We start from the raw sequence: 24,134 nt of genomic DNA on the forward strand, positions 1-24,134 counted from the left end.
CAGTTTAAAGCATCTTAAAATCTCAGAAATAAAGTGGGTCCTAAAAATATACGCCTCGTGAATCAAAAGGATATGAAAGGATTGGCTAAATTTTTTTTATTTAAATGCACCCTATTACACCAAGTGCTTGAAACATAACACAACCAATTTAAATACTTAAAAATAATCATTTTAAATACTTACATATTTAGAAATGCATCTAAAGAGATTAACATACCAAGTGAATTAGAAAAAAAATCATACAGTACTTGTATGATAAATGTATTTACAGACTTAGTTCTGCAATCTACCCTTCCCAATCTACTGCCAACCAGATGTTTTAAGAACACTATAAGAGTCCTGTTGGATCAGAGTTATATAACCAGCTCCATCCCATACATGCTTAAAACATAACATATTAATGTGAAAGGTGTGCCCATTAAATTCAACTAAACAATTAGCAACCAAAATAAACTTTATGAGGATCAGGAAGAGATCAAAAAACCATCTAGCACTCTGCCACAGATAAAAGATGTTGAGCTTGCTCAAGCAAGCAAGTCAAATTGCACACTACAGTGGAGAAGAATTTCAGTCATTGGTGGCTTGAGAAAACAACTCCATTCAAATTAGCATTAATTTGCCTTCTTAGCATTAACTATCACTGTAGGGGTCACCCTAAGGCAGTGATGGATTCCTCCCAACTCCCATTAATCCCAGTCAGCATGTCCCAAGAAATTCTAATCCAACATCTGGATGGCAACAGGTTCTCCAGCCCTAGTCCAAAGGCAAAGTATGAGGAACCACACATTTAACGGGGTGGTACTTTCAGCCCTACGTAATCAGGCAGCCATTGGGTTTTTAGTTTTGGAGCGGGGGGGGACTATAACCCATCAGCCCCAGAAAGTATGGCTGATGTGAGAGTTATAGTTCTAAGCATCTGGAGCACCCCAGCTTGGGGAAGGCTTCTGTGTCGAGCTAAATGAGCCTGTTTATCAGTCAGAGAGGCCTGCAAGAGTCGCTTCCATTTTACCCACTCTCCAAGCATTAAATGCACACATTTAGGGCTGCCTGTGTTGCCTTGCTCAGTACTGGCACTCGCCCCCCCCACCCATTGTGTTTTGGACCAGCTCCTGCTACCCCCCTTGTTTTGCACCCTTTATGTTGCCGTTTCAATGGCAGGCTTGAGAGGATGCAGTGGGGCTGGCCCTGGCCAGAGCCCCTCGCAGGGCTCTTCTGGTGATGGTGGTGCACCTCTGGAGGATTTCATGGGCCTGAGGGCGTGGGGGTATCGTTGGATGACCAGAAGCGGGTTCAGAATCTGAGGAGCGAAGCAAAGTATCAGACGAGCCCAACGGTTGCTCCTCAAACCCAGAGTCGCTTCGATGCTTGCTCTCCAGGGGCAGGGAGAGACAGCCATGACTCCTTGAGGAACAGAGGAGGAGGGTCTCTCTAGGGGTGCTGTTCCTCACCCTATTCACCTCAAGATTCTGGGGCCAGTCATATCCCTGTCCACTTGCGTTTCCTGAGCTGTCAGACAGGCAGTCCACCCCACTTGCCAGCCCAGACGTGGCTACGGCCACAGACACACTCAGAGAGTGGGATCTCATTCTACTTGGGGGCGTGTTGTATTCTTGCGTATCCATCGTCGTATTGGTTGAATGAAGCTGGGTAGCACCCTCACAAGAGCCTCTCTGTTGGCTTGGGGAGCTCTTACTCAAGGGACTAGTAGCTTGAGATAGGTTTGGCATAGAGTAACACAGGCTGCTATTGACGAGAGCCAAGAATTTTCTGTGAGGGTTTCTGTACACCTGGAGGAACATGGAAGGGACGTAGCCTCTAGTCCCATTATACCTGAAAGACCAAAAATGCAAAAACGTCAATTTAAAAGCAAAATAAGTTCCAGGATGACAAAAATGTGTTGGTTTGTTTTTTCATTTTCATTTTTTTGCAGGTCAGATGGGGAATGTTGCTGTGCAGCCTGGAACAGGCTACCTCTCACAGGGCTGAACTACCTTTCATTCTACTGTTTTTTAGTTTATTTTGTATGGCACAGATGATATCTGTTACAAGCATCTCCAAGCTTTTGGTTACTAAGAGGCATCCCTGATGGTGGTTTCATCTTCCATGTGACGGCCCTTCAGATATTTGAAGATGGCTGTCACATCATTTCTCAGTCTTCTCCAGTCTTGTTTTAAGTGTATGGGATTGGGCAGGGAGGGATTACTTGCTTCTAATTAGTGTAAAATGCATTGTGATTGGAAGGAAGTTAATAAAACAGTGATAATGATAATAATAATAATATGCCAACAATGTTTGGTGCCCATCAGCAGTTTAGCTGCTGAGTTCTGTACCAGCTGCAGCTTCCAAACCAACCTCAAGGGTAGCTCCATACAGAGTGCATTACAGTAATCAAACTTTGCAGTTACCAATGCTTGGCCACTAGCAGACAAGTTATCCTGATCAACAGTTCTAGCCCCACTGGCTTACCAAACAAGCCACCATCCATCATCTGATTTCTCCAGCACTTCCACCACAACCCCAATCTTCACAGACAGTTCATCTGACTTCTTGGCCTCATAAGCCTGTGTGACATAATACAGCATCCCTGAAAGAAAAGAGAGGAACTGTTTCCTGCTCTCTACTTGTTTTCTTAAACAATACACCACATGAGCAAGGAAGAAGAAAGGCAACTGGGACAGGGAAAGGCAACTTCCCAAACCAATATGTAAACCGAAGCACAGCTGTCCTCCATATTGCTTTTCTGGATCTTGCAGTGCAGTTCTTCAACCCAAAAATGTGTATAAAGAGCCTACATTAGGGGATTTGCTTCCAGATGTTTTGGACTGTCTGTCTCTCCCATTAGCCCCAGCCAGCATAGCTGTATGAAGCTGGGGCTGATGCGAGAGTTGTAGCCCAAAGCAGCTGGAAGGCACCAGGTTGATGGAGGCTGGAATGGACAACCCTGAGGCAGAGGTGACAAATGGCCTGACTCAGCACCTAAGGCACCTGCCTGATGTCCCCCTCTATGAGAAAGCATTAGAGTCACTTGAGAGACTTGTCCAGACTCACCTGTCTCCTCGGTCTCCTCAGTGGCAGCTGCCTCCTCCATCTCCTCCAGGTACGGGGCTGGGAACCAGGCAATTTGTTTCCAGTAGTTTTCCACCAGCCACCATCCTGCAGAAAATAATGACTCTGAAAGGAAGCTGAGGCCATCTGCAAGTTTCCCCCAGTATGTCTTTTTTAAAAGACAGAACCTGAGGAGTGTGGGGTCAACTGCACCCCTTAATCCCATGGGGATGATGGGAGATGTAGTCAGCAACATCTGAGGGTTCACAGGTTTCCCACCTCTGTCAATAATCCTTACAACAACCTTAAAAACTAGATTATTATTATTATTATTATTATTATTATTATTATTATTATTATTATTTATAATTTCCACCCCACCCATCTGGTTGGGTTTCCCCAGCCAGTCTGAGTGGCTTTCAACAGAACATTAAAAACAGAATAAAACTTCCCTAAACAGGGCTGCCTATGCATACAGAACTGGAGTAAAGAAGCATACCTGTCTTGTCTTTCATGAGGACTTCAAGTATTTCCCCCTTGGTGGCTCTGAAGAGCCTGTTGCTTGTGTCTTTGGTCTCATAGGCTTCGATGCACCTGTAACTCTGGGAGACGACCGGCTGTGTGATGGTCGCGCTGGGTGGCAAAGGTGTCTCTTTCTTCCCTGGGCCCATTTCAGAAGGCAAAATCACAATGCTGCAAAAGTGGGAGGAATGCTTTGTCTGCTGTGATTCCTGCACTGCAGGGAGTTGGACTAGATGACCCTTGCGGGGGATTCCTTCCAACTCAAGTCCTAGGATTCTATTTGAACTGGAATAAATTCCAAAGACATTACAGCAGATCGGGAAAACTTGTCTTCTCAGTGAGCTTGGTCTCTAGTCTAATTTCATCCAGGGTGACACCATTTATTACTACTATTGCAATTAATTTATTAACTCCCTTCAGAATCAGTGTCTCTGGGCATTTTACACATAAGATAATTTAAAACAGTTTAAAACAACAACAACAAAACCAACAAATACATTTGAAACAGGACTGAAACCCTAACAAGTGAAAACACACGGTGAAGACTCGTTTACCTAGCTGGGAAAGTCTGTTGGAACAAAATGCCTCAACTGTTTCTGGGAAGTGTAGACAGTGGCTGTCTGTTGTATTTCAACATGGATGCTACTCCACAGAACAGAGGCAGCTGCATTAAAGTCCTGTTCCAAGTCACTCTCCAGAGTGGGCTTCTGAGATCTTTGGAACCTGCAGGAGAAACTCCCCGCAGACTTTGCCTAGTATATATTATATTGGTGTCTTTCAAGGCTGGAATCCTGGAAAACATCTCATCAGAAAAGCAGCAGACCGCAATATAGGAAGCAACGAATCGGACCCACGGTCCATCTGTCACTGACTGGCAGAAGCAGTTAGGGGTTTCAGGCAGGGGTTTTCCCCCAACCCTACCTAGAAATGTCATTGAGAATCAAACCTGGGATCTTCTGCATGCAAAAAATAAAAAAATAAAAAATGCTCCACCACTGAGTTAGGGCACTTCCCCGTACATAAAAGCATGCAAAGAAAGTAGGAAAGCATATAAACAAAATAGTGTGGTGCTGATAACGGAAACGTCACGGGTTTGGTTCCCTTTCTGGAACACCTGCATATTCCTGCAATGTAGGGGGTTGAACCTTGGGGTACCTTTGAACTCAACAGTTCTATGATTCTATGAAAACATGGCCTATCAATAGCAATGGCTCATTGATATGTCGCTGCTTAGAATTAAGACAACTGCTTAAAACTCTCATAACCATAAAGAAACTCTGGTGCTACGTTGGCTGCAGGCCAGTGAGGTATTTGTCAGTTAGGAATCTTCAAAGTATCTCAATCAATTAATTTGACAGATCAGTTCTATAAAAACCCACATGCACAATGATCCTTAGCAGTTTCCTTCAACGTGGCATTTTGCTGCAATTATTATTTCAACCTACTCTGAAATGTGCACGTCTCTGCAGTAGTTCACGTCATTTTCCATTTTGAAAACATACAAAAGTTAATTTGTCAGTTTCAGCTACCAAAAAAAGGAAAGGGGGGAAAATTGCTTTCATGAGCCAATCTGTAATGACCACTCTTACATCTGTCAGAGTTTGTTTGCAAACGACAGCAGATCACGAAGGCAGCTCTGAGAGTCATAACTAAAAGGTGTTTATTTCAGCTCAATCCATTTACCACCCTTTCTCCTCATCCTTGCCACAACCACACTCCCATGTGTGCAACCCTGAGAATTAAAATCAGTACAATGAATAAAGCTGAATTCAGACACAGAATCACTTCCAACATATAGGAAGCTTCGTTGTATTTTGGCATAATATTGGAAGTGGCAAGCCACTGGCCTGCTAGGGGCTGGCAAGCCAAAGTTGGAAACCACATGTGAAGTGGGTTTGCAAACAGCGGTTTGACTTAGCTTTAGAGTTGGTCTGAACAAACAAGCCACAGTGATGGGTGTTGCTTTGTTCTCGACCACACACACAGGAGTGCTGTGAAGGTGAGAGATGAAAGTTGGCAAGCAGCTCTGACCCATGAATTGACTGTTGTCACAGAAGGCTGGTCACCAGGCCAAGGAGTGACAGAACCCTACCAGAATTTTTATAGGTTTTGGGTGTCATTCTGGAATGATACAGATCCCTTCCAAACCTATGATCCTGTATCTGTGAGGTTAAAATTTATACAAGAAAACTTGCAGAGCCGGCCAAACCAGTTCCTTTTTTAAGTTAAGGGCCTTAGCTGGCCAGTTAACTGCGACCATTAACATATCTAAAGAGGTTGCCCGGCTGCCTGAGTTTGCTTTTCCCTCTCCTCCCTCCCCATCCCTTTTCCTTTTCTGTTGTGTCATTTAGATTGTAAACCTGAGGGCAAGTTTCCATATTATACTTAATTGTTGCACCCCCCCCAAAAAAAAACAACCCCACCATTAGATATATAAAATGCACACAGAGACACCAGTCCTTAAAAAACGACAGTACCTGTTCTCTGGAAAAGAAGGGTCCATATCTCGGCTTTGTGCTTCAAAAAAATGGATGACATCCTCTCCCTGGGAGATCCTGGCTTTTGTCTTCAGGAGCTCCTGACAGTAAATCTCCAGCAACATCAGACTCTCCCGGCACCTGCTCAACTTCTGGTTCTTCTTCAGCATCACATTTACATCTTGGAGGGGACCCAACAGAAGGGGGAAGCCATCAAGGGATGCTGTGGTGGCTCTTGGCAGCACTTCCCCATCCCCCATCCTTTATACTCAGGGCTGTCTTAAGCATATGCGGCGCCGGGGTGCAAAGATCCGCCTGGCGCCCTCCCCCAGATTGCCCAGTCCCAAGTGTGCAGGAGGGCAGAGCCAGCCGGCTGCCTCAGCGTCTCGCTGGCTTGGTCGCCCCCAAACTCATGGTGCAGAACCACCCACAGCAGAAGAGCCCACCATGACACTCCGACTCATGGGCAGGCTCTTCCCTGGACTCAACTCTCGGGCTCTAGACTCTCAGCCTGGTGCCCTGCACCCCTAGCGCCTATGGGTAAGACGGCCCTGTTTATACTAGTATTGAGGAGGTAAATATAAAACATTGGAAGCTGTCTTATACCGATTCAGATCATGGGTCTACCTACCTCAGGTTTGGGGGATCTTTGTCCCACCCAAATATTGCTGAACTACAACTCCATTGTCCCTAGCCACTGGCTGTGCTTGGTAGGCCTGGTGGGAGTTGTAGTTCAGCAGCATCTGGAGGTCCAAGAGTTCCCCACTCCTGATGTAGTTGATTGTTGTCAACAGTGAGCTATGGAAAACAAAAAACAGTGAGCTATGGAACAGTGCAAGGAACAAAGGAAGCTGCCTTACACTGAGTTGGATCACTGATCCATTTGGCTCACCCCCCCCCCGAGTGCTATGAAACAGAGACTTTTCCATGGCAGTGGTACAGCTGCTGTGAGTGGGGAATAAACATTGAAAGTTGCCTTGTACAAAGGATTGAACCTTGGGGATTGAACCTGGAATCTTCTCCAATCTCCATGCAAGGCGGATGCTCTAGCCCTGAACCATGGTCACTGCGCTTGTTGTAAAACCCAACTCCAGTGGAGTGGGAATACAGCATTTCCCCCACTTCAAGGAGGAGAAACTAAAAGTTTTCTCTGTTGATGGGAGAGGCAAGGGATGCAAACAGCAGATGTCCCCAATCAAATTAAAATTAAAATATAATGAAAGGCCTCTCTTCTTCCCCTTTTACCTCGAAACCTGGGGATGGTCCGGTCTGACTTCTTCAAGAGACCACTTTCAATAGGGAACTTTTTCTTCAAGTCTTTCTAAGTGATGGGAGAAACAAGAAGGGAAAATTAATGCTATCATGCTTCTCAACAGAGGAGAAATCATTGTGCACAAGCAGGGGAAACTGGCCTCCCCAGTTTCAAATCTTATTCCCTTTACATTCAAAAGAAAACTTACATGGAGTTTTTTAAATTCTTCAAACTCCCGGTAGATGAGAATGTTGTTTTGATCTGACCAGGAGACAAAAAGCATCCAGACCTGGGGAGGAAAATAGAGCAGATGGTTCCTACAGGCCCTGAGTGTCTCCCAGCCAGCTCTTAGGGTGGTGGGCCTGCTTAGGACCAGGCCTGCCCTTAGGCAGAAAGAGGCAGCAGGTATGGGGGGCAGCATTTCTCTCCGTAGGAGGACAGAGAAATGACGTATAGCCTGTGCTGGACCCTCCCAACATCTCCATGGGGCAGAAGAGACTTCAGGCATTATTTTCACCACCCTGCTAGAGCCAAGCTGACATTTCTCAGAAGCCTTTTTTTTCTGAGGAAAAATTCAGTGCTACACTACATTCTGGAAACCAAGACTTATGAGGAACAGATGAGGGAGCTGGGAATGTTTAGCCTGGAGAAGAGAAGATTGAGAGGTAATATGACATCCTTCTTCAAATATCAGAAGCATTGTCACACAGATTGCTTGTTTCCTGCCACTCTGGAGGGTAGTATCCAGAAGCAACGGGTTCAAATTACAAGAAAGGAGATTCTGACTAAACATTACGGAGAACTTTCTGGCGGTAGCAACCATGCGACAGTGGAACAGACTACCGCAAAAAGTGATGGATTCTCCTTCATTGGAGGTTTTTAAGCGGAGGTTGGATGGCCATCTGTCAGGAAATCATTAGCTGTGATTCCTGCATTGGAGAGGGTTAGACTAGATTATCCTTTGTCTCCTTTCCAACTCCACAGTTCTATGATTCTATGATTTTTGAGTGAGTTATTTCACAGTAAACTAACCCCAAAAGCAATTCAAATCAGGTCCATATATAAAAACAAATTGAAAACAATTCCACACCTAAAAATATTTTCAGACCCAACACACATGCATTAACTGTGGGAGTCGCAGAGGGGTAACTGAAATACCTTTTGTTTTCTGTGCTTCAGCAAGCCCACTGCTTTCACCTGCACGGGAAACCTGCCGCTGCTCATCTCCCCCAGAGGACGATGCTCCATCTGTCTTGCAAGATCTCTTTGAAGCACCTCCTTCCTGCAGGCCAGGTATTTAGGAGCACCCAGGGAGGAGGGGCCAGCTTTTCCCAGCTGGCTCTAAAACTCAGGTTTCCTCCTCCGCCCAGAAGTTCCAAAGTCTGGCAACCCTGGAGAGATTCTTTGGGGAAAGGAGGCAGGTATTGAGCCCAGATCCCCTACAAGGTCATCTCTCAGGAGATCAACCTTGTTGTTGTTTTTTGTTGCTACCCCAATACATTTGGAGCCCTTGGCACATTCAAAAGGGTGTCAGAAGCAGGGAGACACAGGCTCACATCTCATAGGGAGCTGCCTTATATTTATGAGTCAGACTCTTGACCCATCTTGCTCAGTATTGTCTTCACTGACTGGCAGCAGCTCTCCAGGGTTTCAGGCAGGGGGCATTCCCTAGCTGAAGATGCTGAAGGTTGAACCTTGGACTTTCTGCATACAGAAGAGATGCTCTCCAACTGGGTCACAACCCTTTTATCCACACCCCAACAACACAACCCTTTCCCCCTAGTTGCTGTCCCAGAAAGTTCATTCCACATTAAGGGGAGAAGTTTTACTGCACTGGCTATAGCAAGCTGAAAAGGTTACTTCTTTTGGTTTCATTTTTGCGTATTTTTTTGTACCATCCCTTGCTCCCTTTGTGGCGGCTTCCAAGACTGAATTACTCTGCAAAGTTAAAGGTCATTCTTAACTAGGTTAAAAACCCAGTTTTACTTAAAAATAAACAGATGAAATAGAAGAAAGAGGTTTTTTTAAAGCATAATATATGATAAAAAGATATATCACAAGCAGAAATGTCTGTAAGAAACAAATGCACAAGTTGGCCCAAGTGCTTCTGCTGATGAGGATTGCCAGCTTACTAAAAATCATGTTGATACAAGATGCATTTTAATTGTGACATCATCTGTTGCGCCTTGGAGGCAGATGCCCTTGACCTGCTTTTGATCCAAAACCTGCCTCCCCACCCCCAGCCTTCCATATTTGGAAAGAGAGACACACAGGGATAATGGGGGGGGAGGGAGCAGAATTTGTTCCACCAATCCAAACTCAAGGAAGGAGCATCCTAAATATCCCTCCCCCCCATCACACTTAATTCATATGGACCAAGCCAGCTGACTCCCAATGCTCTGAACCTCCAATCTCTGGGAGTTATTTTATCATGAGTAGGAATTTTAGAGAATTAAGACAAAAACAAAATCGGAAACAGAGATTGCTGCGGCTTGTGTGTTTCTCTGTGGCCAGGAAAGGAAATCCATCAGGTGAATACAATAAAATTCATTCACAACTTTGTTATTTGTTTAAGTGTGTAAATGATATGATACATAGTTAGTGACTTTTTTCTATATCAGTTTGGCATTTCCTTCACATTGAAATGAATTTAAGTGACATTAATTTTGTAAATAGTTACATAGCGGACAGAGAGGCAAATAATGTACAGTCGTCCAAAACATTATTATTGCAATGATGAGGATTTCGGTGTGATTTGTGCATTGCATGGGGTTGGACTAGATGACCCTTGGGGTCCCTTCCAACTCTGCAATTCTATGCTAGTCGGACACGACTAAACGACTAAACAACAATAACAAAATTGCATTTATATGTCACATTTTCTCAAAGGATGGTTTCCCCCATCCTCGTTTAACCTTCACAACAACCCTAAAGAGTGGGTTAGGCTGAGAAATGTGGAGAGTGCCAGGTTGAAGGATGGTGTACAAATCACAGTGAACTTTGCACTGTGGTTAGTGGTGATGGTTCACAAGGACTTGTTCAGTGGTTTTGGTGTGTACCCACTCCCCCCTTTTTATGCCCACTCCCCCTTTTATGCCCATGGCAGCCATTTTGTGCTGGTAGCCATGGCACTTTGATCAAGACACCTGTTTTTTTAAACAACAAAAGCACTGCCCCATTATTCAGCTATTTGCTCCTCCCCTCCCAAATTTGCATTCCTTTCTTTTTCTCCTCTCTCTCAACAATGAATCCATTGCGCAATGTACCCTTGTCACGTCTCTGACTTTGACAAGGAAACACTGAAATTAAAGAAATTCCCCCAAAGAAACAGATAGGTACGGCAGTATTTGCAAAGTCAATATAAGATAAAGATAAAGATAATTTATTACGGTCGGAGACCAGCTTATAAAACACACTTGGGGGTATAGTCACAGAAGTAAAACAGACAATTAAAACAATGTACAACAATAAACTATCCCAGGGAGTTGACTCAGAGTCACCCATGGAATCGAGTTTGGGGATTTTCATGCTGGACTATTTTGAGTTGGGCAATGGTCTGCGCCTACAGATCTGTACACAGAGTCTGGCGGCCATCCAGGTCATCTTCTGATTTTTGCCTAACAGGAAAAGGTCAAATTTTTGCTTTTGTGGGAGGTCGGTGAGCCTCACCAGTAGGGGATCAATGATCTTACTACGTGCCTCTTCATAAAAGGGACATCTATAGAACAAGTGTTCTGGGCTTCCTATCTCTCCCAATGGACAGGTGCAAAGTCTCTGAGCGTACGGGACTTTTCTAAAGGCTCCCTCCAGGACCAGCGAGGGAAGAGCCGAGCTTCTGGCGAGTGTAAAGGCCCTTCTTGCATTTCTAGATATGAGAAAGAAGATATATGCTGCCAGTGTGGCTATATATCTCTCGATTTCTCCAATTTTATAGTTGGGGCACCTTGCGCAGTCCTGTTGTCTCTCCTGTTGTCTAATATTCTTTGCCTGACTGTAGCTTTTGCCTGGCCCAAGCCCAGACTTAGAAGGGCTTGAGGGGCAAAACCCAGTTTCTGGAGGGTGTTCAGGACTGCAAAGTCAATATGATTTCCTTAAGATGGCTAGAAGACAATGCTGATGGACAAGTGCTGCTAATTATTAAGGGGTTGAAGTATATTGTTGCCACACATTGGGGTGGGGGTGGGGACTGATGAACGGACAGAGCACCAGGAAGTGGTACAAACTGTGAGCAATATTTGAAGAATTCTTGACTGGGCAAAGAGAGCAAGTTAGCCACAGTGGGATCTGCTCACGAAATAGGTCTATCTGGCAAGGGTAAAATGCTGACTTGGCTCCACCAACGCTCTGCCTTTAAGGGTTATTGTGGGGCCAGGCCAGCTCCAGGATCTGACGGTCCTCTCAGGCAGTGGAGCCATCAGGGCAGGAATCTGGGGCAAATGTCCATGGGTCCCACTTGGCACAATGACCAGGATGCCCCCCTCAAGTTAACTAGGCTGACGTACCACATTTTAAAGTAAGGGAAGGGTGCACATTTCCATCAAAATGGGGAAAGCCCGCATAAGCCAGTGTGGTTAGAGTGCCGAACCAACATCTGGGAGACCAGGGTTCAAATCCCAGCTTGGCCATGAAGCTCACCGGATGACCTTGGGCCAGTCCCTGCCTCTCAGCCTAACCTACCTCGCAGGGTTGTTGTGATGAAGAAATGGAGAACCATATAAGCCACCTTGAGCTCCTTGGAGGAAAGGTGGGATATAAATGAAATAAATAATAAATAAATAAAATAAGCCGTTTGTTCCAAAGTCTAAGGCTGTGTACACACCATATGTATAAATGACATTCCCCTTCCCACCTCAAAGAATCCTGTGGTTTACAATTAACAAATACTGGGAATACTACAGTTCCCAGGATTAATTGGCAGAGAATGTGCTTAAAAACCATGGTGTGCATGCACCTGCTCTCAGGCAAGGCATCCTAAAGGGCCACCTTAAGGGTTGCACACCCAGGAATTCTCTGGGGCTCTATCAATATTGAGAAATATACTTTATCTGACAACACAGGCTTCTCCTACTCCTGAGGGAAGGATCCAAACCAAAGGATTCAAATTACAAGAAAGGTGATTGTGAATGACTAAGAAGAGACTCCCTCATAAATTCTCCCTCTACAATTCTGTGATTCTATGTTCCCCATGAACATGAATACACCTAGTGAGAAGTACACAGACATAGGTCGCATTTGCACCATACATTTAGGGCACAATTAATGTACATTTCAAGCACACAGCTTCTTTCTCCACCCCTCCAAATCCTGGGGACTATAGTTTGTTAAGGTTGCTTGGAATTGTAGCTCTGTGAGGGGGTACACTACAGTCCCCAAAAATTCCTGGGAAGAGTTCTCTGGGAATATGATTGATAAACGTCTTTGGGAATTGTAGCTTCTTGAGGGAAATAAGGGTCTCCTAGCAACTCTCAGCACCCTTAAGGAACGACACCTCCCAGCGTTCTTTGGGGGGAGCGATATTAAAGTTATTTTAGCATATCATGCTAAAGTGGTATCATAGCACTTTAAAGGCATGGTGTGAATGAATGTGACCATCACTGAATGGGAAGTCTTGTGCAACAATGGGCTTTGATCTGATCCAGTGGGTCTCTTCTAATATTCTTAGATCTTTCCTGAATCAAAAAATATCCCATCCCAGAGCTCAAGTAGCCTTTAGGATTCACTGGAAGCTGATGGAGAAGAGAAATGATCCCTTGAGGAAGTTGGTATGCACACTAAAAAGAAAGGATTGCAGAAACATCCATGGTCAAAAGTCCTGCTTAATATAGGCCAAAGATTGCAAATACTTACAGCAACCTGGAGTGTGAATTTGCATGCTCTGATTTCCTCGTATGTGAAAACAAAGTAAAAGTAAAAATGTTCTACTTGTCTGCCACAATTTATTATCTTATTTCCTTGGGAAAACACCTTTCCGACTCAGAAGCCCAACCTAAACATTTGCTAGCTATTTGCTGTCCTGGTCATTTAGGGGAATGGGAGAACATCAGTGTCTAAAAACCTTCCTAGATAGCTTAGAGAGGTTGTCAGGGCAGTGCCATCATCGGCTTGCTACATGTGCCATGTTTCTGGAGGTCAAAGCAGAAATTCAGTATGAGGTTCAGGCCTGGAGCCTCTGCCCTGTTGCTGATGGGCAGTTCCACAGCCGTTGCAGCAGCCCAAGTGTGACTTTTTGAGTTTCTGGTTCATGGTTTCTCTAGATTCAGAGGTGCTAATACAGTTTCCTGCCAAGGGTGCAAGGATGGGGGCGGGCACCAATATGGCTCCATGCCAAGAACACACAGAAGCCTAGTTATGCCTCTGCCCTAAGATAGTTGGATAGAAGAATGTTAAACTGTAACTGCTTTTACATGTTTTTAATTATAATTGTTTTTTAACTGTTTTAACTGTTTTAGAATGGCTTGGCTTGGCTTTTAAATTGTGCACCTGCCATTCTCAGCTCCTTTGGAAGAAAGATTTGGATATAAATTCAATTATTAATATTATTAATAAATTAGCATATGAAAAGTTGATGCACATCAATGTCTTTTTTTGTGGGTGATGCATTTCCTCTTTATTTGGAAAAGTAATACCCACCCACACCCAAAGTCACATTCAGTGAGGCTCTAACATGTCAACTTTGTTCTTCTGCTCGACTTCTGGAGGGAAAAAAATTCAAAGAAACCCCGCACTTGCCAAAACATCTTAGAACCAGGAAGCAAAGGCTCAGCACCATTAACAAGGCTCAGATGAGAGACCATGTGAATGATCCCCACCCTAAAAGCAGATCAACCTTATGGTAACTCTGGACTTTACAGGGCCCTTGGAAATTCACATTCTTCCTGTAAAAGATAATCATAAAAGTTGATACATTTCTACTGTGTCCAGTGCAAATATCAGTAGCACCTGCAAATTAAGTGTGCACACACACAAAAGTAGGCAAAGTGTTACGATGTAGCAGTTGAATGTAGAAGAAAATAAATATAAACAGAAAACATGGATCTAAAATTTGGAGATTCTTGAATTTGCTCTTCCATTGCTAGCACCACAGCCAGCCAACCCAAGTTGCATATATGGCAGCAGAATGCAAGAGGTAGCGCTTCACCCACCTGTTCCACTGCTTCCACCTAGGCAGAGAAGCCAAGCAAGCAGCAAAACTTTAAGGAAAACCCTGCCTCCTGCCAAGTTCAGCAAGTGCTGGGGCACAGCAGCCGCAGATGTGGAACGCAGCAGGTGGGGCCAGAAGGTGGCAATGAGCATTTTGCCTCAGGTAGCTAAACTGCATGGGTCACCCCTGCCTAGCACCCAGATACAACCAACATATGCAGTTAACAGAGCAATCCTAGTGTGGTTTATTGAGTCAATTTGCATAGCTCAGTGGCAGAGCATCAAGGCAATTCAGAACTTTTCTGCAGAGTTTTGCCCATGCACCAGAAAGAATGGAAATTGCAATTGTAGGTACTCAGACCTACCATCTGCATCAGGTAAGCAGTAAGCAATTCCACAGCAGCCTTTCCTAGCTGGAATGCTCCAGATGTTTTGGATGTGTTAGACTAGGACCTGCGAAAGCAGGGTTCAAATCCCAACTCAGCCATGAAGTCCACTAGGTGACCTTGGGCCAGTTCCTCTCTTTCTCTCAGCCCAACACAGAGTAACACATGAAACCGGTCCATTCAGTTCAGTATTGTCTACACCACTGGTCTTGAGCTGGTGGGTTGGAACCCACTAACATGCTGCAGCCCGATCCAAGGTGGGTTGCAACAAGAGGGCTACCACCCTGCAAATATATGGGAAAAGATTAAGAAATGGGTCCTCAAATGCATGTATGATTAAAAGGATGTCCTGGGTCTTCAAAGGTTGAAGATACTTGGTTTGCGCTGATTGGCAGCAGCCCTCCAAGATTTCAGGCAGGACCTCTCCCAGTCCCACCAGGAGATGCTGGGGACTGAACCTGATGCCTTCTGCATGCTAAGCAGTTGTTCTGCCACTGAGCTATGGCCCTAGCTCACAATATTGCTGTCAGGATAAAATGGATAAGGTGGAGGCTGAAGTGTGTATGCTCTGTGGAGGAAAGGTGGGATAGAAGTATAAGAAGGAATAAAGTATGTCAACTAGCCTATAAGTGAATAAACTACAGTATATTTTTAATTTACTCTCCTAATAATTTGTATATAAATTATAAAAGTGGTATATAAATTTTGTTAAATAAAAAAGAGGAAATGTTCAGACTTTCAAACAGTATGTTATGCCTGAGCCTTCATTGCTGATACTCCCAACAGCACTGTCATGCTCACAAACACCTGATGAAGTAACCATTGTGACATAACCCATTCAAGTAGAGATAAGGGGCAACAGGCTGTCAACAGTGGCAGTAGTTGGGAGCTTCCCAGCTATTAAAAAGCCACATAGAGTCTTTTCATACAGCCTGAGGAATTAATCCCTTATTTAATATTCATAATTGCTGGATTGATTTAACAGGATTGGAGCTAACATTTACTTGGATTTGGCACCATTGATAGGCAACTGCCTGCTGCGTCCTCCGCTTTGAAGGCACCCTGGTCTTTGGGCCTCCAGCACCTTCTTCAGCATGTCCAACCCATCCAGGAGGCGTTTGATGCTGGTGTTCTACTGGGTCAGGAAGCCCCTGACAGAGAAGCCATGCCCTACCATCTCGGCCAAACCTTCTGCCTCTGCACCAGCTTGCAACACTCCTCACATTTCACCCTACTTCACGAGGAGCAAGACACAACCTCCTCCGCTCAGGAGGTCCAGCAGGCGCAAGGTGCTTCGATTGCCGAATCTCACCGACCCCATGTTTTTAAGATCTGCCATTGGCAGCATTGGCCGGAAGAGAGCCCGCAGGCGTGGCAAGCGAAAGAAGACTCCAGCAGAAACAGGAAAAGGGGTGAGGGCTAGGCTAGAGGCAAGAAAGCTCCAAAGCTATTTGCAGGGTGGGATTGCTTTGTAAAATGCCTTCTCACAATCTCTTCCCTTGAACCACGTAAGGACATAAGAAGTGCCTGCTGGATGAGGCCACATTGGCTTGTCTAGTCCAGCATCCTGTTCTCACAGTAGCCAACCAGAGGCCTGTGGAAACAAGAGCATTCTGTATTCCCTTCCTGCATCTTCCAGCAACTACTATTCACAAACGTTACTGCCACTGACTATGGAGGTAGAGCATTGCAGTTTGTAAAGGGTGCTGCAAATTGTAACTATGCCATAGAAGGGTAATCTACAGTTCCCAGGATTCTTACAGGGGAGAAGTGATAATGCTTTTAATATATGGTGTGTACACAGCCACAAATTAGCTACACCAGCTCTGAGCAAAGATTATAATGCATATTGTTGTTTTTTTGTACTTTTATAAATATTATAAAACCCATTCCTGCAAGCCATGTAGTCTGGAATAAACTCAGTCACCCCTCCCATCATTAATTGTAGTCATAGGAGTTCCTACATGCAGATGGAGCTTATTAATTTTAATAGAGCTACTCCAGAGTAAAGAAAACTGTAGCTTATGGCATTGCACTAAATGCTAATTAGGCTTGACATTTGATAATTATATAGTCATAAAGTAAACAAGAGTTAGAAAATAATTTCTGGTGTTACCATTGTTCTAGCTGATGGCACTGCAAGGCCCAGCAGATTGTAGAGGATGTCTAGATAAATGGAATGGGAGAGACATAAAAAGCAAAAAATTGTAAATTGTATTATTTATTTTCTAAAACTGTATTTTTTAAAAAACAAAAATATATTCACCACACCATAATTTCCATCTATTATTATTATTCGTCTTTTAATTAGACTGCATTATTAATATTATTATGAATAATTGAAACCTCCTCCCTTAATTTTCATCTACTGTTATTACTGCAGTCTGTTCATAAGAATAATATTATTCTTAATACGAATATTAGTGTTATTAATACTGAGGTCTTCTTCCTCGGCTGCAAAAATAACAACAGCGCCCCTCCCTTCCTAGGAAGCGGCCTACTGGAGTTGCCATTGACAACCACTCTCAGCCTCCTTCCCCCCCCTCGAAGGGGCGGGCCCCTTCTGGCCCAGCATGCTTTGCGCGCACCCAACATGGCGGCGCCCAGCCCCAGCACGTCCGGACCGGCGCCCGCTTTCCCTTTCCCCTTCTCCGCCTCGACGGCCGGGGCTGAAAAACCCGCGGAGGGGCAGCCTTTGCCGGCCGCCGAGCCGAAGAAGAAGAAGCCGCCCTGTCGGGCCTGCACGGACTTCAGGAGTTGGATACGGGATCAGAGGAAGCAGTCGGACCTGGTGAGGGCTGGCAGTGGGGCTCCGGAAGGCCGCAGGGAGGGCGGGAGGAGGGAGCCGTGGCCCTTGGGAGCCCCGCGAGGACGCAAGGCAGGAACGGGCGGAGCTGGGCCAGTGCACTTGGGGAGGGGCCAGAGCAGCCGGTCCCCTGCTTGCCTTGGGACTAAGGGGCGTTATGGAGTGGAGAACCTCGATGGCGCGATATTATTTAATTATTACATGTATAGCCATTGCTTCTTTTTTCTAAAAAAAAAAAGTTTAGGGGTCCTCTCATTTTCACTCAAGAACATCACCATTTTATAGTTCAGATCGGGAAAAATAAATACAGTAAATGGACAAAAGTACAAAGATTCACGAAATGTTTAGGGGTATGTGTACTCCTGCATACCCCCCCAAAAGCACTGTGTGTCTCCCACCTTTCCCTAAGAAGTGCAAGGTGGTGTACATGGCTCTCTGTCTCCCCATTTTATCCTCGCAACAACTGTAAAGGTTAGGCTGATAAACAGTGACTAGCCTAAGATCACCCACTGAGCTTCATAGTTGAGTGGGGATTTGAACCCTGGTCTGCCACATCTTAGTCTAACACTGTAACCGCTACACAACTTGCACAATTCCTTAACAACTATCTCAAGGTGAGACACACAAAAGGTAATTAAAATTACCAAACCAACAGATACATTTAGCATAAGACTAAAACCCTAGCAAGTGGGCACTTGCAGTAAAGACCCATTGATTCAGCTGGGAAAGCCTGTTGGAACAAAAACTTCTTCAGTTGTTTCTGGAAACTGCAGGTGGCTCATGGGGCATTATGGGATGTAAGGAGAGGGGTGTCACAGGGTTGAACTTGCCCTTGGGACAGGGAGAGAGTGTTGTAAAAAGTATATATATGACCCGCCTTTTCCCGATCATTGTGTAATGAATCATGTGGGGCAGAGATATTCTCCTTGTTGAATTTATAGAGACATGAGAAGCTGCCTTATACTTGACTATAAACTGCCTTGAGCATTAAAAACGTTAGGTATGACTGCTGACAGTAAATAACTAAAAGATTTCTGATTCAGTTCCAAGAGTTTAAGTCTCTGAGGTATATCCAACTAAGCTCTACTCAGATAAGACCCACTGGAATTAAAGAACCTAAGTTAGGCATGCCCATTAATTTTTCTATCTAGTTTTTTTACAGGGTCCAGTGGGACCATGGGTTGATCTTCCTTGTTCAAAGACCTGTTCCCAGAAGCTATTTAAACCTGTGGAGCTCTCTTCAGGCCTCTAGGAAGTAGTGGATCCAATGCCTTTCTGCCCTGAGGATGCAGTGGCTCTGTCTCAGGGTTCAAAATTAGCAGGGCACCAGGCATATTTCGCACCTAAAGATACTCCATTTGCAAGCACCTCAAAAAATCTGGGTTCCATTTTTTGCGCCTGGCTGACACTCAAGGTTTACTGAAATGTATGTGCTTTGAAGCCTCAAAGTATATGTTAAGAATACAGTGGTGCCTCGCAAGACAAAAAGAATTGTTCCGCGAGTCTTTTCGTCTTGCGATGTTTTTCGTCTTGCGAAGCATGGTCCATCGCAACTGTGCCTCTTCAAGCGGCTTTAAAAAAAAAGCACAAGACATTTTCGTCTTGCGAAGCAAGCCCATAGGGAAATTCGTCTAGCGAAGCAACGCAAAAACGGAAAACCCTTTTGTCTAGCGAGTTTTTCGTCTTGCGAGGCATTCGTCTTGCGGGGCACCACTGTAGATAATATGTTAAGGAATTTCACTTGAAAACTGAAGTACGGCACCAATATTTTTATTGTAAAAACCAAATTAAACATGTACAGTGGTGCCCCGCAAGACGAATGCCTCGCAAGACAAAAAACTCGCTAGACGAAAGGTTTTTCCGTTCGCGATTTGCCTCGCAAGACGAATTTCCCCTATGGGCTTGCTTCGCAAGACGAAAACGTCTCGCGACTTTTTTTTCTTTGACTAAAAACAAAGACATATTTTGTTTATAAAGTTAATTTATTTTCCCTTAAATTTTTGAACTGCTCTTTACAGTATGTGTGACTTTAAAGAGCAGTTAATAAACTGTTGTTGTACCAAATTTGGCTTTGTTTGGACTTTTTTTGACCATAGGAACGCATTAATTGATTTTCAATGCATTCCTATGGGATTTCGTGCTTCGCAAGACGAAAAATTCGCTAAACAACAAAAATTGCGGAACGAATTAATTTCGTCTTGCGGGGCACCACTGTATTAACAATGTCTGCTAAAAATGTGGTATTAACAACATGTCACATGTGAATTGCATATTAGTTCATGCTTATCAAAATAATTAAAAAGTGTTGCTAATACCCCACCCCCCAGTGGTGCCTAGACATTCTGTTTTGGTGCCCGCAACCCAAGTCCCAGAAGCCATTTGGCTCTTAGCTTTTCTATCCCAGTTTCTAACACTGCTCTGTCTCTGGAGTCCCATAAAACTTGGTGGTGGGAGATTCCTTCCATTGTGGTTCCGCTTATTGGTGCCCTGGCTCAGCTTGGGAGAGATTCTTGGGGGGTATAAGGAAGATTTGGACATAGCTTCTGTAGTTTTACTAATTACAGCTGAAAACTATGCATACAAATATTGGTGAGGTGTTCTGTCTGTGCTGACATCACAGTGTGACTTTGCACAGTATGCTTTGCCCAACCTGGCTTAATCCCAAAACTGACAGAGGACAGTTTGCATAGGCGGTGGAAGGGGAAGCGAGCAGGGCCTTTGACGCAGCTGTGACTTACAAATCTGCTTTAGAGTCACAGTGTGCAGGACTGTTCTGTGTTTTCTCTGGCTTATTGCTGATGAGTACATGTTTTTTCCAATCTAGGAGACAGGAGCCGCAGAGAAGGAGTTACCTCCTGATTGCCCTTTAGATAGAGAACAACTGGGGAGAAATTCGTGGTCGTTTCTTCACACAATGGCAGCGTTTTACCCTGATCGGCCCACTAAAACTGAGCAGAAAGACATGGTTCAGTTCATCAACTTATTTTCCAAGTTTTTCCCTTGTGACGAATGTGCACAGGACCTGAGAAGCAGGTGAGTGAACCAGCCAAGTAGGTCCCATGCCTCACCTGCAAGAAGTGGCATTTAGCGTCACAATGGTATTTCTGTTAACCACAATACTAGGTCACTAAGCACCCACCTTGAGGCTTGCTCTTGTTTCTGTATAAGGTCCAAGTGATGAGCCATCTTAAATCACTGGCAATTCTGCCTGTAGTTTTCAAGCCTGCTCTCTTGAGAGTGTGATGCCATTCCCACACTTCCCAGGAATTGATTTGGGATGAGAATATAATCCAATTTCACACCTGTTCTAACACTCTCTTAACTTCCCTACCCAGGAATCTTGGTATGAGGTAGATTGTAGTAGAGGCTGGTCCATCAGGGAAGAGAGGAACTGCCCTGCTAACCTCGGTCTGCCCTCTGCCAATCTCCACCTGCCTACTTCCTTCCTTACAACCAGTCTGGGAAGTGGCACTGCTTGCCATCTTCCTCCTGCTCCTTAGTTTCAGTGTTGCCCCTTGCAAAACTTCATAGAGAGGAGGATGGGGACAGAACCAGAAGGAGTTGGCTGTACCTGTTATAGATTCTGGCTTCACCTACTGTTGGGTTCCTTGACTTGCACCCCACCAGTCCTTAGGGGGCACCAGCCACTTCTGGTGAATGGGAAGTTAAAAAAAATGCCATTGGACTCTGTTTGGTTTTCCCTCATACACAGATTACGAAGAAACCAACCTGATGCCAGCAACCGGCGTAATTTGACACAGTGGTTCTGCCGGCTTCACAACGAGGTCAATAAGAAGCTGGGGAAGCCTGAATTTGACTGTTCCCTTATAGATGAGCGTTGGCGAGATGGCTGGAAGGACGGGTCCTGCGATTAGATAACCTAGCAAGTGCAAGATTGGTTCAGCTTGATTAAAAGAAGCTAGAAAGAACTATGAAATCAAGCCTTGTATGGACTTTTGCTGAAGCGTCCAATTGATCTTTGGTATTGAGGTTGTGGTGATACAGGAGGAGGAGGTGCAGGTGTTAGAATAGATGTCCTGCCTGATTGTTTCTGATTCTGGAAAAAGTAACAAGAAGGTCCTGAAGTAAGCTAGTCTTATGGGAATTTTCTACCTGCTGGTTGTCTTTTCCAGACCACATACTTACTAGCAAATGCTGCCTTAAATTTTTTTTATCAGTACTTTCTTAATGGTAGGAAAAACCATTTCTCCAGCCACTGAACTACTAGCCTGGGGGAAAAAGTTAGAACTTTTTTTTGCCACCCCCAGTTCTGCAATCTGCCTTCATTTTGTTTGTCTTTATGATCAGATTTTACGTTGTGTCTTTTTTCTTCCCTTATCCTTGTAATCTGGAATGGTTTAAAAATTATTTTAAAGAGAGTACTATTTAACCACTGTGGAGCTGCAGGGCTCTCTTCGTTCAAGGGATACTAAAACCATCCTTTTCCAACTTTTGGTGCCCTTCAGCTGTTTAGGACTACAACTTCCAGTGGTCTCAGCACAGCCATTCTGACTGGTGCCAGTGGGAATTGTAGTGCAAAACAGCTGAAGGGCACCAGGTTGGGGAAGGCTGCCTTATGTTTTCCACAGGTTAATTAAGGTACAAAGAAATTTACAGAGTTGTAGAATCCCAGTAACTTTGCTGAAGTCCTAAAGCAGGGAAAATAAAGTAATTTCTGAGTGCAAGTCTAGGTCTCACATTTCAGCTTTGTCAACAGATATTTTTCTTTGATTTCTATCTGTCTGGCAAGAGGGAAATATAAATGAAAGGAATGATTCATTAGGGAAATTAGGATTATATATGTCATGTATTAAAATATAACTTGTGAGAGGTGGGGTTCATGAAGGTCATATTAGCCCTACAGCACTGGGAAGAGTCACTGAGCTTCCTTTTTCAAGGAAGGTTTTATTAACTCATCAGAACTTTGTGTGCAGGAAGTCAGGCGTTCTGTGAAATTATAATAAGAAATAGTTGTGCACTGAGCATATGAAGGTAGAGATGGACCATTACGTCTTGTAGGAATCCTTGTGTGAACAGCCTGTTGCCTGCATTGGCAGTGGGCTGAAGACCTGGCAGTGAGTATTTGAAGAGATCATTGGCCCTTGCAAACACTTTACATGGGTGGCATTACTGCTCTTGCGCTGCAGAAAGTCCTGAGCTGTGAATTGTACTGCATTTTGATTTAGGGTAGATTTTAACTTTTTACTCACAAGTGAAATTTAGATAACTTGCACTTAAGCAACAATTATGTGAAGCTGCTGGCCTGATTTAGATGTAACCATGGTTTGTTTACGTATACAAGCTGGGTCAAGCCATGAGCTTGCGTGTTCCACCTCCTCTTCTTCCTTCAAGCACAACAGGAAGATGTTTGATCCTTCCATTTTCCCATTTTGTCCAAATATGGGAAAGTGATTTGAAGAAACCATGGTTCAGTGTTCCTGGTTTGTTAACTATCAAATAATAGTTTTTATATCATGGTTTGTTGTGGTTCTAGATACGTACACTTGCCTCCTCATACATCATGAGCAACTTTAATAGCCATGTATATAGAAACATCTATGAGTGAGTTTCATCACTGGAAACAAACAGGTAGCTCTTGGGCACCTTATTAACAAAACCTGCATTCATATGACTGCATATGCCCTGCCCCAGTAAATCTAAATGTCCAAGCCATTTTATATGACAAGAGTCTAGTAATACCTTGCTCTACAAATACCGTAGGTTGCCTTGTTTGTACTAGATTTCCTGGTCTCCTGCTTTCAGGCTAACATCACAATATAGATCAAAAGACTTCTGGGCTTCAGCATCCTTCGCCAATCTGGTTCCCTCCTGGTATTTTGCACTTACAACTCCCATCAGTTCTGAGACTGATGGGAGTTGTAGTCCAAAATGGCTGTGCTGGCTGGGGCTGATGGGAGTTGTCAAAAACACCAGGAAGGCACCAGGTTTATGATGGCTGGGCAAAGGGATTCAAGGTTCTGGCCCAGAGGTGGGGCCTGTGCTTTGAAACACTCCTAAGAAGCCAGTGAAATGGCAGTCCCTAAGCTGCCAGTGTTTCACCTTCATCCACTGCAAGCCAGACTAGAATCCTGCAATTTACAGCAGGTGGACCAGGGAGAATGGCATGTGAGGTTAATAGGCTCCAGCCTGGCTTGGTGCATTTTAAAGCACTTTCACGGTACCTAGGCAAGAAGGTGGCAATCCCATGTGGTGGCTGTATGGCTAAAGGTTTCGCTGAAGGAAAAGTGATGTTTTGTATCTTGACTGAAAAGTTGAGCTGCTCTATATAATTTATTTTGAGGCATTTCTGTTTATCGATAAAGAATGTCAATTATCTAAATGCACTTGATGAAGGCAGTTGGTAAAGTGTATCTCAAAAATGTATTTATTTCCTGGCTGGTGACCAAACAATAAAGTTAAGTATTTCCTTTATTCCTCCCTCCCATTTTAATTTGTAAAAAACATTTTGTCCACATTATAGGGCCTTAGTAACCTGGGAAGGATGA

General features: G+C 44.3%; 2 protein-coding genes across 7 annotated transcripts; one reads left to right on the forward strand and one right to left on the reverse strand.

Annotated features, from left to right (window-relative positions):
* Positions 1-84: 84 nt before the first annotated feature.
* NOXO1 (NADPH oxidase organizer 1) lies at positions 85-17,366 on the reverse strand. 5 transcript variants are annotated; one of them, XM_083473919.1, is made up of 10 exons: positions 17,259-17,366; positions 16,939-16,988; positions 8,455-8,698; positions 7,505-7,585; positions 7,290-7,365; positions 6,045-6,225; positions 3,545-3,738; positions 3,049-3,153; positions 2,467-2,584; positions 852-1,830 (listed from the first exon to the last, which is right to left on the reverse strand). In XM_083473919.1, the coding sequence occupies exons 3-10, from the start codon at positions 8,542-8,544 to the stop codon at positions 1,149-1,151; spliced, it is 1,527 nt and encodes a 508-aa protein (XP_083330045.1). In that variant the 5' UTR covers positions 8,545-8,698; positions 16,939-16,988; positions 17,259-17,366; the 3' UTR covers positions 852-1,148. The 5 variants fall into 5 exon arrangements, with proteins under 5 accessions (XP_083330043.1, XP_083330045.1, XP_083330044.1 ...); XM_083473918.1 differs by lacking the exon at positions 17,259-17,366 and adding an exon at positions 17,094-17,219; XM_083473921.1 differs by lacking the exons at positions 8,455-8,698; positions 17,259-17,366 and adding an exon at positions 17,094-17,219.
* GFER (growth factor, augmenter of liver regeneration) lies at positions 15,681-24,060 on the forward strand (the record flags this gene model as incomplete). 2 transcript variants are annotated; one of them, XM_083473928.1, is made up of 3 exons in its annotated part: positions 15,681-16,234; positions 20,453-20,661; positions 21,341-24,060. In XM_083473928.1, the coding sequence occupies 3 exons, from the start codon at positions 15,917-15,919 to the stop codon at positions 21,501-21,503; spliced, it is 690 nt and encodes a 229-aa protein (XP_083330054.1). In that variant the 3' UTR covers positions 21,504-24,060. The 2 variants fall into 2 exon arrangements, with proteins under 2 accessions (XP_083330054.1, XP_083330055.1); XM_083473929.1 differs by lacking the exon at positions 15,681-16,234 and adding an exon at positions 17,416-17,613.
* Between the last annotated feature and the right edge of the window lie 74 nt (positions 24,061-24,134).

This window comes from Podarcis liolepis, assembly GCF_965112155.1.
Source record: "Podarcis liolepis genome assembly, chromosome: 14".
Lineage (NCBI taxonomy): Eukaryota > Metazoa > Chordata > Lepidosauria > Squamata > Lacertidae > Podarcis > Podarcis liolepis.